The sequence below is a fragment of the Rosa rugosa genome, chromosome 3, assembly GCF_958449725.1.
Source record: "Rosa rugosa chromosome 3, drRosRugo1.1, whole genome shotgun sequence".
NCBI classification, from domain to species: domain Eukaryota; kingdom Viridiplantae; phylum Streptophyta; class Magnoliopsida; order Rosales; family Rosaceae; genus Rosa; species Rosa rugosa.
In genome coordinates this window covers 50,209,616-50,222,503 of record NC_084822.1, presented here as the reverse complement: position 1 = coordinate 50,222,503, position 12,888 = coordinate 50,209,616, and the positions used below count along the sequence as shown (strand labels likewise).

The 12,888-nt window shown below is 36.9% G+C and overlaps 2 protein-coding genes across 3 annotated transcripts; both read left to right on the top strand.

Annotated features, from left to right (window-relative positions):
• The first annotated feature begins 1,025 nt into the window (after positions 1–1,025).
• On the top strand, positions 1,026–3,050 carry LOC133735500 (uncharacterized). The gene is made up of 4 exons (XM_062162907.1): positions 1,026–1,368; positions 1,463–2,265; positions 2,366–2,443; positions 2,547–3,050. Exons 1-4 carry the CDS (start codon positions 1,044–1,046, stop codon positions 2,784–2,786), a joined length of 1,446 nt encoding a protein of 481 aa, XP_062018891.1. The 5' UTR covers positions 1,026–1,043; the 3' UTR covers positions 2,787–3,050.
• A 4,671-nt stretch (positions 3,051–7,721) lies between these two features.
• Positions 7,722–12,380, top strand: LOC133740751 (uncharacterized). Of its 2 annotated transcripts, none has more exons than XM_062168703.1 (10): positions 7,722–7,880; positions 8,489–8,565; positions 8,724–8,838; positions 9,793–9,829; positions 9,966–10,035; positions 10,244–10,348; positions 11,234–11,384; positions 11,504–11,586; positions 11,771–11,864; positions 11,953–12,380. In XM_062168703.1, exons 2-10 carry the CDS (start codon positions 8,535–8,537, stop codon positions 12,041–12,043), a joined length of 777 nt encoding a protein of 258 aa, XP_062024687.1. In that variant the 5' UTR covers positions 7,722–7,880; positions 8,489–8,534; the 3' UTR covers positions 12,044–12,380. The 2 variants fall into 2 exon arrangements, with proteins under 2 accessions (XP_062024687.1, XP_062024688.1); XM_062168704.1 differs by lacking the exon at positions 7,722–7,880 and adding an exon at positions 8,058–8,233.
• Positions 12,381–12,888: the final 508 nt, after the last annotated feature.

Below are 12,888 nucleotides of genomic sequence, written 5' to 3'. Positions count from 1 at the left end.
GATTGGATGGAAGGAGTTGTGCATGAAGAAGCTACACAAAGAGCACCTAAGGCTGGTGTAAAGCTTACTAGTAGTCAAAGGGAAAGTGAGCAAGAAAATGTGACTGAGTTTGAAGATAATGAGGCCATGTTTGGTTTTCAAGATTCTGATGATGAGAATTTGGGTTTTACCATAAATTCCGATGGGGAGCTTGAAGATGAAGGACTGGAATTCAATCCCAAATCCGACATGAAGAAACCAGAATTTAAACTAAAACAGAAGTTTGCCACAGTTCAAGTATTGAGAGATGCATTGAGGGAGCATGCTATTCAAGGTGGATGGGAATATATCTTCATCAAGAATGATAAGACAAGGCTGCGGGTTGTATGCAAGGAGGACAATTGTCCCTTCTTTCTGTTTGCTTCCAAAATGCAGCATGAGAGCACTCTCATGATCAAGGGATATGATGGTACACACAAGTGCACAAGAAAATTTAACAATAGCATGGTGAAGCTTAGATATTTGACAGCAAAGTTTAAGGACCAGATTGTGGTTAATGAAAGTGTGAAGCCAGGTATGAAAGTTCAAAGTCTAAATGTGTTGTCCATTGGTGTTGGTTAATTATGTTTGCAGTTGTGTTGCTTTACCATATATTAAAGTGTTGACTGTTTGTTTTTGCAGAATCTCTTGCAAAAACAATGTCCTCAACCATTCGAGCAAGGGTTTCCAACTCAATGGCATATAAAGCTAAAAGGCAAGCTCTGTTGGAATATGAGGGAAGCATTCGAGAGCAATATGCAAGGCTTTGTGATTATGGCAGGGAGCTTCAGAGGGTTGATCCAGCAACCTCTATTGATATTAAGTGTAGTTTTCCTAAGGGTAGCAAGAGGCCAGTTTTTAAACGGATGTATATTTGCTTGGGAGCTCTAAAAAATGGCTTCAAGGCTGGATGCAGATCTGTCATTGGACTAGATGGGGCACACCTGAAGGGACCTTTTGGGGGGCAACTGTTAATAGTTGTAGCAATTGATGCAAATAACACATCATGGGTGGTTGCATATGCGATGGTGGAGCTGGAAACCAAGGATGCATGGATCTGGTTTCTGGAGTTATTGGTGAAGGATCTGGACATTGAACATGAAGGAAGGGGTTGGGTGTTTATAAGTGATAAACAGAAAGGTTTAATACCTGCATTTGAAGAGGTAGTCCCAAGGGCTCACATTAGATTTTGTGTGAGGCATATGTGGACAAATTTCACAAAGCTCTTTCCGGGAAAGGTCATGAAGGATAAAATGTGGGCTTGTGCCAAGGCAACCACCTTGCCTTATTTTCAGAAAGAAATGAATGAGATGAAAAGCCTAGATGATGATGCCTACAAGTGGATGACAGGTACTTTTATGTGCTTTTACTTGCAATGTTCCATTTTTCTATTTTCTTTACAATATGATGTTTTTTATCACAACCTAATTGATTATGTTTGCAGCACCCGAGAGACCAGCTATACATTGGTGTCGGGCTTTCTTCAACACAGATGTGGACTGTGACATCATGATTAACAACATCTGTGAGAGTTTCAATGCCTGGATATTAGATGCTAGGGGTAAACCCCCTGTGACTATGTTTGAAGAATTAAGGGTGAAGCTAATGAGACGGATTGCAGTGAGGAAGGAAAAAATGGAAGGATACCATGGGAATATCTGCCCCAAGCCAAGGGCTATTATAGAGACAAACAAGGAAAAGGCTGCTGTGGATTGTATTGCAACATTCAATGGTGGAGACATTGCTGAGGTTGACAATATTGAGGGATCAAAGAATGTTGTGAACCTTGCAATGAGGACATGCACTTGCAGGAGGTGGGACTTGACTGGAATTCCCTGCAAGCATGCTATTTCTGCCATTTACATGAAGAGGGAAGACCCGGATGATTATGTGGCAGCTTGCTATCTCAAGAAGACCTATATGAGTATCTATAGCAACCTGGTCCAGCCTGTTAATAGCATGGATTTATGGTTTAGAGGTGAGGATCCACCTATCTTACCCCCCCAATATACAAGGCAACCTGGAAGACCAAAAACAAAAAGATTCAAGCATGCTTCAGAAAAGGTGACAGATGGTGGTGTTAAACTACGAAGGGTACAAAGATCGCTGAGGTGTCGTAATTGTGGCCAAGTTGGTCACAACATCAAAAGTTGTCAAAGACATTTACCCCCAAAAGAAAAGAAGACTGCAGCATTGAATAGGAAGAGGAAGAATTCCAATGAGGAGGGACAAACTTCTGAAAATCAGGTAAAATGGGAGCACAAAGAGCACCTATGACTCAAGTAATTGTCATTTAAAGTGTTGTTGTCAATTAACATGGTTATTACTTGTTCCTTATTTGTTGCAGTCCAAGAAAGCCAAGAAACAGTCCATGACCAATAATGAATTGAGGCAAAAAGCCAAAGAAAGGGCAGAGTACCAAAGGGTAACCTAATTGATTATCTTTTCTATATCTCCATGTATGTAATGCTCAACCTTTTTAAAACTCTGCTCATGTACTTCTATTGGGTTTTTGTGTATGTTTCCAGAAAAAAATGGCTGCCTTAAAGGCATCAAGGTTGGAAGCAAATAGGTCGGCTCCAAAAGCATCAAGGCCTCAACAAGCTGCAGCATCTGCTAAGCAAACTTCGAGGCCTGTTCAAGCTGCATCTGCCCCAGCAGGTTCAAGGCCAGTCCAATCTTCGAAGGCATCAAGGAAGCAGGATGCAACAGCTACAAGGTCCTCTCAAAGGATCAAGCAATACTCAGGTAAAGGAGATGGAAAATAGTTGTCGAAATGGAATTGACATTAGCAAGCAGATTATTAATTTTTAGGCATCCTTTTTTTGGGCAACCTTGTGCTGTGACACTTGGTTGCTAGCTCTAATCTTTTGATAAGATGATTAGAGCTATCTTCAATTCTAGCAGAATTGGTACTTGAACAATTATTGAGGATGTAATGCTCAGATTTTTCTTATTTTGTGTAAATTAGATCTCTGTTTTGTGGCTTGCTATTGCTGAAAATACCATGTGTTTTGAGTTTATTATGAATGTAGGTGAATGGTTGTCTTGAACCTTCATAGTTGATGAACCTTAATTGCTCAATTTATGCTTCCAGCTTGCTCTGATTGTTTGGGTTATTATGCCATGCTTCCAGCTTACTCTGATTGTTTGGGTTATTATGCCACAAAAAATTAGCAGAAATCATTTTTTGGTTTATGATCTATGTGATTTGGGGATTTGGAGCAAAAAATTGACCGAGTTAGGAGTGAAAACATGGAAAAATTGAAGCACGGGGTAAGTTGGTCATTTTTCCTTTGAAATTTAATGCACCCAGCTGACTTGGCATGGAAATGACTGCCACCTCAGCGAGATAACGGACTGTTTGACGGAGGGTTGACGGTAGGGACGAATTGGGAGGAAATTGAGAGTTCAGGGATTTTTTAGGTGAAATTCGAAGGTCAGGGACTGAAACGACGAAACCCTATAAGTATAGGGAGTAAGCAGTATTTAATCCAAACTTAAACCACTTCTTACATGTAATTTCCAGAAAACTTTTTCTAGCTATCATAAAATCTACCTTACATCACATGCTTCATAACTTTTATGATAAAGCAAATTTTATGATCTAAATTACATATTACTCTAAGCTTAAGAAAATCACATCAACCAACATACTTAGCCATGTTTATAACATATCAAAATTAAGCCAATGGCTCTGATACCAATTGAAGGAATGGATGGATTTCAAAACTTTTTAATTAGTGCGGAATTAGTTTAACCATTAAACTACTAACTAAACATAAAATCCATTCCTTTAACCCATGATCTTGGCTTATTGTGATATGTATATAAACATAGCATGCATAGTAAGGAAGAACAAAGAGGGAGTTTATGTTCTACTCACCCTTGGAGCGTGATTTTAATCCGATCCAAGTGAACCACCAAAGTTCCTCTCCTTGATCTCTCCTTGTGTGTGTTTCCTCCACCTTGAAGCACCTTGGATTAAGAACTCCTTCTTGTACTCCTTCTTGTGCTTGTAATCTTCTCTTTGATGTAACAAGTAAAGCCACAAAAGGATATGGCCTCTAAGGATCTTCACCAAGTGAATCAAGAGATGAAGAAAGATGAAAGAAAAGAAGAAATTATGCAAGTGTTCTTCTTTCCTTTAATTTCTGAAAAATGGACCAAGAGAGAACTCTCTTTCTCTCTCTAATCTGAAAATAATAGTGTGGACACTACCATTATTATGTCTATGCTTTCACTTTTATATAATAGGAAATAACTCCAATTACTAAAAGAAAATATTGACTTTCATAAAACCAATATTTTGGCTGGTCCATACATGTTATTGGGCACTAAAAATGTGTCTTGGGCTTTCATTTAAATCTCATTTAGTGAAGCCCAAGTCCACACCAAAATCCGACAATCGTTTAGGCCCAATAGGTTCGGGTTTTACCCGAAAATTCTAATTATGTCCAAATAATAAATCTAATTAATTATTTGCTCATAACCAACTCTTGTTTAATCTTCTTCATATACAATCTCAAGGATCCACTTATATGGTGTGCGATCTCTTAGGTTCTAATTAACAAGGCAGTGAAGTTTATAGAAACCATTCTATTTTGTTTACGAATCAAAAACTCCATTTTTGATTCTCCCTTGTTATTAGGATAATAAATGTTTATTAATCCTCGGGGACTTCACAAGTCATGAGTGACGTCTTGCAACATATCATGACTACCCTAGTTAATGTAGAATGACAAAGAACCTATTCAATTGGAATTACAATACAATACGGTCCTTCTCTAACACGATGTTCTAAATCACATCATCGGGGTATGGAATTGATATGTCAATCCCCTAATGTGATTTTCATTCTTATGTGATTCTTAGAATGTGATTAAAAAAACTCCTTTTTAAATCTCATTCATTGCTTTGGCCAAAGACTCATTGAATCACATCTTTGAACATACACCTTATTTACTTAAGGATAGAGATTCCTTGTTGTACACTCACATGTCTCCATGACCGAATTGATTATACCAATGAATGCATCTGTTATATCCATTAAGGGACACAATATTATTGCATCATCAAGAGATAATCCATTCACTCATAAGACAACTATGGTGTCTCAGGTCAAATGACTAATTTGTATTATTGCAATTTAGAGTTCAAGTTTGACATGTAAGTAAGACTCCATACAAGAACTCTAATGATCGCGTTCAGTGTACTCTTTAAGTTAAGAGCACCCACATACTTGTATTAGTGTCTCTACACAAATGACAAGAGACATATCATCCTCCATATTGAGCATACATAGTATGTGCCAGTCTTTCCGGATTATCAATGTCCAAGTGATAATCCTATGACTAGGAACCTTTTAGGATAAGAGTGTGAAAGAGTAAAGGTCTCACACATCTAACTCTTTAGATTACTTTCTCTTTGACTCATATTCCTTGGACCTTGTTCAATCAAATATTAAATATAAGCAATGAACAATAAACTTGCCCTTTTGATTAATAATAATTACAATAATAATTACATCAAAATGATTGTTTTAGGACACAATTCATTCACTGGGCACCCAAGCAATTGGGCACTCAAGAGCCGGCCCATCTGGAATTGCTCAAGCAACCCAAGCATCTGGCTCCCAAGCTTTAAAATGTGTTCCAAATGACTGAATAACGAAATATCTAACGAATCTTTTTTTGTAAGCAAGAGAATATATATATACACGTACATACTTACATACACACGCACATAAAAAAAAAAAATTGTTCCATATTCAATATTAAACTCCAAGGGATTATTACCCCGTACCGAGACATCAGTTGATGTATGTCTTCCGTAAGTATTCCCTCCTCTCAAGTCATATGTCCTGACGTTAGACCTTATGAACACCAGTAAGAAAAGGAAACCTGGAAAGATGACATACATCGTAGACATCGGCAAGACAAGGGATCGTTCAGTAACTTCAGTTTCAAGCAGACCTGCAGAAGCACCGAGAGCCCCCGAGCTGGGTCCCTTATACAAATGCATGTATCAATGTAGATGGGTTCGTACGGTAGAACATTTCAAAGCACTAGCTATGTCACATGGTGAGTACCCTCTGCAACTTGTTCAACTAGCAACATCGATCAAACGTGCTCCTACTTTTCCATGATGGTTTTCACAAACTGGCATTTGGCACATGAATACGAGGATATATTCTCGATCGGATCTTCTGTTGGGTTGTTCTCTCGTTTTTATTTGTCTTTTAGTTTTCAGTGTATTATAAATTCTAGTCTATGATATTGTATGAAGCAAAGAGTGATCTTCGCATTAATTACATTTGTAATGCACAACTAGGATTGATGCAAAGAGAACAAAAGTACTGAAGCAAAGAAAAACAAAAGAATGGGAGACGGGGAGAGAATCCAATTTCTGGAATTTTTAAACCCTATAAAACCAGGTCTTGGAACTTGGATTAGAGTGGAGAACAGGTGGAAGGTGTTAATGATATAAGAACTCGTAGGACTACCCGACAAGCAGAAGTATTATTCCTTAACTTTTGTCTAATCTTCATTTCGAGCCTTTTTAAGGCATTAATCAGATTACAATATTGAAGTGTTTACTACATTAATTTGATGCCAAACTAGAAACGAATCAGCATATGGTGTTTGTATGTTTAAATAAGGCTAGAAATCAGTGCGCAAAATCTGTTCATAGTCTCATCCCAGGTTTATTCCAAATGCAAAGACGATTGTGAGCTTCCAGCCACTCTTGGGTATGAACCAATATTTCTTATACAATACAACTATGATTCGCCTTTAATTTAGCGTGTGGGCGAGTAACATAAAGAGTTGACATCTTGATAGAGACACTTAAGGTCATATGAAAACAAAAGACAAAGACTTTAGGACTTCCTTTCATCCTAAAATTCCAAATGCATGTATAAGCGTAGTTGGATTGAGACTTGTGAATCACAACTAAGATGCTAATTTGAAAAAGAAAAAAAAAACAATTAACAAGCACACCATCTTTTTCATTTCAAGACTCGAGGAAGTGATAAAAGAGAGTGTATTGGTTGAAAGTGTATTTATTCCGTTACAAAAATTTTAAATTCGAATCTTCCATTTTTCTCCATAAATTATTATTTAAAATAAAGTGAGTAAAGTTCAAGCAAAGACATGAGATACGTTGATATGAGAAGAATGAAAAAAGTATAGCTCAATTTCACTTGAAAAACCCAAAAAAGAAAAAAAAGAAAAAAAGATTTGCCACTTCATAGAATCTTCACAAATGTGAATACAGATGCCTATAGCTAAATTGTGACGCATGTTGAAGGGTTGGCATCGTATATTGTTTGAACAGAATGCAACTGTGGAACTAGGTGAATTCACTATATTGTCCCCAATATCACAAAGCTTATTCCTCGAGTTTGGTAACATTACTGTTCTAAGTTTTTTTTCAGATGAATGAAAATGACAAGTAAAAGTCTTTCGTCTCTTTCTCCATATCTCATCTCTCTCCTTTTTGGATGTCATATTTCCTTACAAAGGTTTTACCTTTTCCAAACGCAGAAAGGCGGAAACTTTTTTAACTATATGACTGTAGGTTAAAACGAAGAAGGGTATTTTGGTCTGGGCATGGAAAACCTGTGGGAAAATGATTAGTTTTCAGACCCCGTGAAAAAAAGAAAAAGAAAAAAGAAAAGAAAGAGCTTGGGGTTTTGTGGGTGGTTTCTGTGTGAGTGTGAAGTATGAACAAAACACAGAAAAGGAGTGAGATTGAGAGAGGGAGTGGAGAAAGTTGTGTGAACTGTGAAGCAGAGAAAGGCAAAGACAGAGAAGAAAGAGAGAGGCCCATATTCTTTTGGGTTTCTAGTCCCACACCAGGTTGGTACAAAAAGCTTAAACCCTTCCACTTCTCTTTCTCACTGGCATATTCAATATATTTTATATGTTTCCAGATCTTTTTTCTGTGCCTGCAATCTCATCCCACTTCCCCTCATTACCTCATTCAACGAGTGAACATTTCAACTTCTGGTTTTTTTGTATTTTATGGGTATCTGTCACCCATCAAGAATATACTCTCTTTTTTGCATTTTTGTTGTTTCCCTTTGGAGGAAAAATGGTTTCTTTGCAGGAAAAAAGTATGATTTATGGTTCTATTCTGGGGTTGCTGTAGTTGAAGTGCTTTACTTTGCCCATTGGGAGGCCACTAGCATATATTCTCTATTCCAATCGCTGTGTGTGCATTGCTAACTCAAAGTCTCTGTTGGTTAATTTTCTGCATTGGTTTGCTTTGGTGTAATGTGCCTTGTGTGCTTATAAAGACTCCTAGCTTTTCCTGTCCTTCTTTTTTGGTGCCTTTCCCTTTCTGATAATCTTTTTTAGGAGCAGTGTGTGAGATGTGACTTATGCAGATTCACGGGTTGTATTACATTTTCACACCCTACATGGGTATAAATAGGTACATCCATTATTGATTTTCTCAATTGCAGGAAGTCATCTCGGTTGTGCATATCGGATATTGGGTGATAGAAGAGAATGAGCTACAATAATCCCACTACTGGTTCTGGTTAGTCATTGTTTTGAGCTGGTGTCTGTATTATTAGTTCATCTGTATATGGAGGGTAAAGCTATTTTATGAAAACTTATTGTGTTGGTTCTTGCTGGTGTCTTGGTAACTAGCGCAATTGTTATGTCTTTTGAATATTTGTTGATTCAATTTGTTAGGTAGTGGAACTGCTAGAGGGAGGTTTGAGTTTGGAAGGACACATGTGGTCAGGCCAAAAGGGAAACACCAAGCAACTATAGTTTGGCTACATGGCCTTGGTGATAAGGGCTCAAGGTAATGCTATACTTTTATCAAATATTTTAGAAAAACATTGTGCTGGTTACCATCTGTCATTGTTTTTAGGTGAAACTTGTTGTAAACCAACTTATCAGGAGAACTGAAATTCGTAGCATGATAATTGTACCTTGTCATGTCAGGTTTACAATAGCAATACAGTCTAATGTTTTACTCCCCTTGGTTTTGTGGACGTGCATGTATCAATAGTTATGACAATTAAGCGTGAAGTTCTTTAATCACCTTTGTGGATATGAGTTGATTCCGTTCCCTTTAAAATGAGTATATAACTGTAAGAGTAGGGAGGACTTGTTTTTTTTTCCACATAAAAAGAAAGAAGGGGAATTGAAGAATGTCAAGTCTTTGTCCTGTTATGGAATGGTCTGTTATTTAACTAGCCTTTCAGCCCTTACGTTGCAAATGGAAGATTCTAACTCTGATTGACTTGATGTGGATAATGATACTGCTGTGAACCAAAGAAACAATTTCATAAGTGTTCATTTGATTCCTCTTTTTGACATTCTAAGTCATGTTGGGGAAGTCTTGAATCAAGTATTTGAATATTCCTAGGCCAAGAATAGGGGCCCACTTCTTCACTAGCTTAGTTGCCTTTAGTTTTATCAAATTGAAATACACTAGTTGATTTAATGATATATGGTTGGACGAATTTGAGCCAAGACATTATTGGAAAAGAATCAAAATTATACAAATTGTTGATCAGGCTTATTCTTAAGTTTGATTACATATGGTCCTAAATTGAGATATGTGGTTTTAACAAGTGTTTCTTAAATAATATTGTAATGATTCTCCAGCTTGAAGTGTGCCACCAACCCTAGTTATTGGACAGAAATGTTGTGCTATTCCAGCTCCTTTTTATGCCAAGCTGACAAGTTAAATTAACCAGTAGTGAGTCCTAATAAGATGGGTTTTCCCACTTGGTTCTTTGTTTTGCAGTTGGTCCCAGCTCTTGGAAACCCTTCCTCTTCCAAATGTAAGTATAGTTATTTTAAGCTATAGTTTACCATTATGCACATGTATATGCACGATGCATTCTACCTGCACACTTTATCTTCTATTTCAGAGACTATTGCTAGTTGTTTAATAGAAGTCACTGTCTTATCATACAGATCAAGTGGATTTGCCCTACTGCTCCTTCTCGGCCTGTAGCATTATTTGGTGGATTTCCTTGCACTGCTTGTAAGACTTATTGTTGTAGATTTTGTCTCTTGCTGAACACCACCATCAAATTCAAGGTGGTGTGAGTTTTATCATATGAGAATGTTACCCAGTAACTAGGATAACTGTTTTGGAGTTTGGACATTTGGTTTATCATTATTATTATTATTATTATTTTTCATATAAATTTATAGAACATAGGCTCATGTGTTCAAGTGATTCATAACAGGGTTTGACATGGGGGACATTTCAGAAGATGCTCCTGATGACATGGAGGGGTTAGATGCCTCAGCAGCGCATGTTGCAAATCTCTTGTCAACAGAGCCAGCTGATAGTATGTTCCATTCTTGAAAGATTCTAAACTCTTATATCTTAGTTATATTTGTTTGTTACAAAGTGTTTAACATAGGATAAACTAGGGCCTGGTTTTTCTTGGTAGTGTGGCAAAGGGGAATATAAAGAGTTATGGACTCAGGATTCATGCAATTTTCTACTTTTTACATAAAAAGATTAAATTCAAAAGCCAAAATTCTCTGTAATTGGCACCTTCCCTTGTGCTCCACTGAATTGAAGTTATTTGCTTATTTCTCTTTATGACTCTGTTCAGCTTTCACGATTCATGACTTTACTATAATATCTATATTCTGATCAGTTAATGCTCCCTGTTATCTGTTGTCTTTTCTCATCAGGTTCTGTTTAATTCTGTTTGTATAGTGAACTTATTTTCCCATTCATGTAATCATGTTTTAAACAGCTTTCATGAATCGTGACTTAACAAATAGAAATTATACTAAATGCTCCCGATTATCTTTTGTAAATTCATCATCAGGTTAATTTAATTTTTCTCACATCATGGAATGAGTTCATTTCATAACTGCCTTCTGCCAATTGATTTGCAGAACTCTCATTCGATCTTCAACCTTGCTACTGAATTACCTTACCTTGTTTTGTCAAGGTTGTCAAGACTAGCAGATATATGGACACCATAATGCTGCAACATCTAATTAGAACTAGAGGAAGTTGGTTGTTTATTTATATATATGTTATATATATTACAATATAAATCTAGAGGGAAGATAATTAGTGATTTTGCTTTGAAGTTGTGAATCACGGTATTCTTACAAAAATATTGGCTCTGTAGTGTTATTGAGGTGATTCTTTTTACAGGAATTATAGATGCTTCTATATTTGCTCATGTAAATTTTGCTCTTTTGAACAGTAAAACTAGGTGTTGGAGGCTTCAGCATGGGTGCTGCAACTGCCCTCTACTCTGCCACGTGCCGCGCTTTAGGGCAATATGGAAATGGAAACCCATATCCAGTTAACCTTAGTGCAATTGTTGGTCTAAGTGGCTGGCTGCCATGTTCGAGGTTTAGCTTCTGTCATGTTTCCGCTGATATGGATTTGTTCATGCACAACACGTATACCCTACACACACATGTACTGTTAATAATCAATCAACTCATCTCAGTAGCTATTTTTCTTATAGGACCTTAAGGAACCGGATGGAGGGGTCGCATGAGGCTGCAAGGCATGCAGCATCCTTGCCCATTTTGCTGTGTCATGGCTCAGGTAATCATATCTTCTGATATCCGGTACTATAAGATCCAGTTCTTCTTCTGAAGTATCTTTGGAAATAGCTGCAAGCTGCTAGATTGTTTGTTTGGTTGGTTAGATTTATAATTTGCAAGTTTAGAAACACAAAATGTATATGAAGCATAGTTAATCTATCTGATGCCTTGATTCTTCTTTGCAGGTGATGATGTGGTTGCACATAAACATGGAGAGAAATCCGCACAGACCTTAAGTGCAGCTGGATTTCGAAATCTCATGTTTAGAACATACAATGGGTACGTGATTCTGGCTTCATTAAGTTTTTATATTTTGTTATTTTTTGTTCCAATATCAGTTTCATGAATCCTACATTTGGCAATGCAGTCTGGGCCATTATACGATCCCTGAAGAAACCGATGAAGTTTGTGCTTGGCTGACTGCAAGTTTGGGGCTTGAGGGATCCCGATCTTACTAGTCGAAAAGCAACGAATGGTGAATGATGAGATAGTATGCATGGGGATTAATTACAAATGACCCGGAGTTTATAGACAAAAAGGGACAAGAAGAGGGCATTCCGACTAGAATAGATGGTGGTTTGGGATACATATATGTTAGTGGAAGTTCTTATGATTTCTCTCTGGCTCCCTTTCCTTTTCTTAAAATAATGTCTCGCTCTTGGAGTCGAGGGTGGGGGAATGGGAGCCAGATGCGGTTCTCTTTGTTCACATTCACTGATATTTGTTGTTTGATAGTGAAGTATTTTATGCCCAAAAATTATATAATGAAGTGTTTTGTTTTATTTCTTCCGTTCATAGTTTTCTTCATTATTTCAAAGGGAAAAAACCTTAAGTACCATTTTTCCCATAAATTTGTCCCTTAAGTTGACCCTTATTACTAGTTTTTCTCATAAATCTAATATAAGCCGCTTGTTTTCCATCCTTATGGAATTATTGTATCCATGTCTTTTTTAATTTTTTAGGACCATTTTACCTTTTAATTGGCCAAGAAGCTTACAATTACCCTTTAGTTTTTTGGGAGCCAATTAAGGAGCAGTTTCCTATTTTTTCTGATGCTGACTTCTACTAGGACCAAGTATAATATTAATAGATTATGAGTTTTATATTTCTGGTTTCATTTATGGGTTAAATTTTGGGGTTTCAAATTTTTAATTAATTTTTTTTTTCTTTGTTCGCATTTCTCTTAGAAATTTTTGTTAGTACAAGTTGGGCCTCTATGTTTTTTTTCCTAACTTGTACTACTAGAAAAAATTTATGAGGGTCAATAAATTTTTGTTAGTACAAGACTACAAGTATTGAGGGA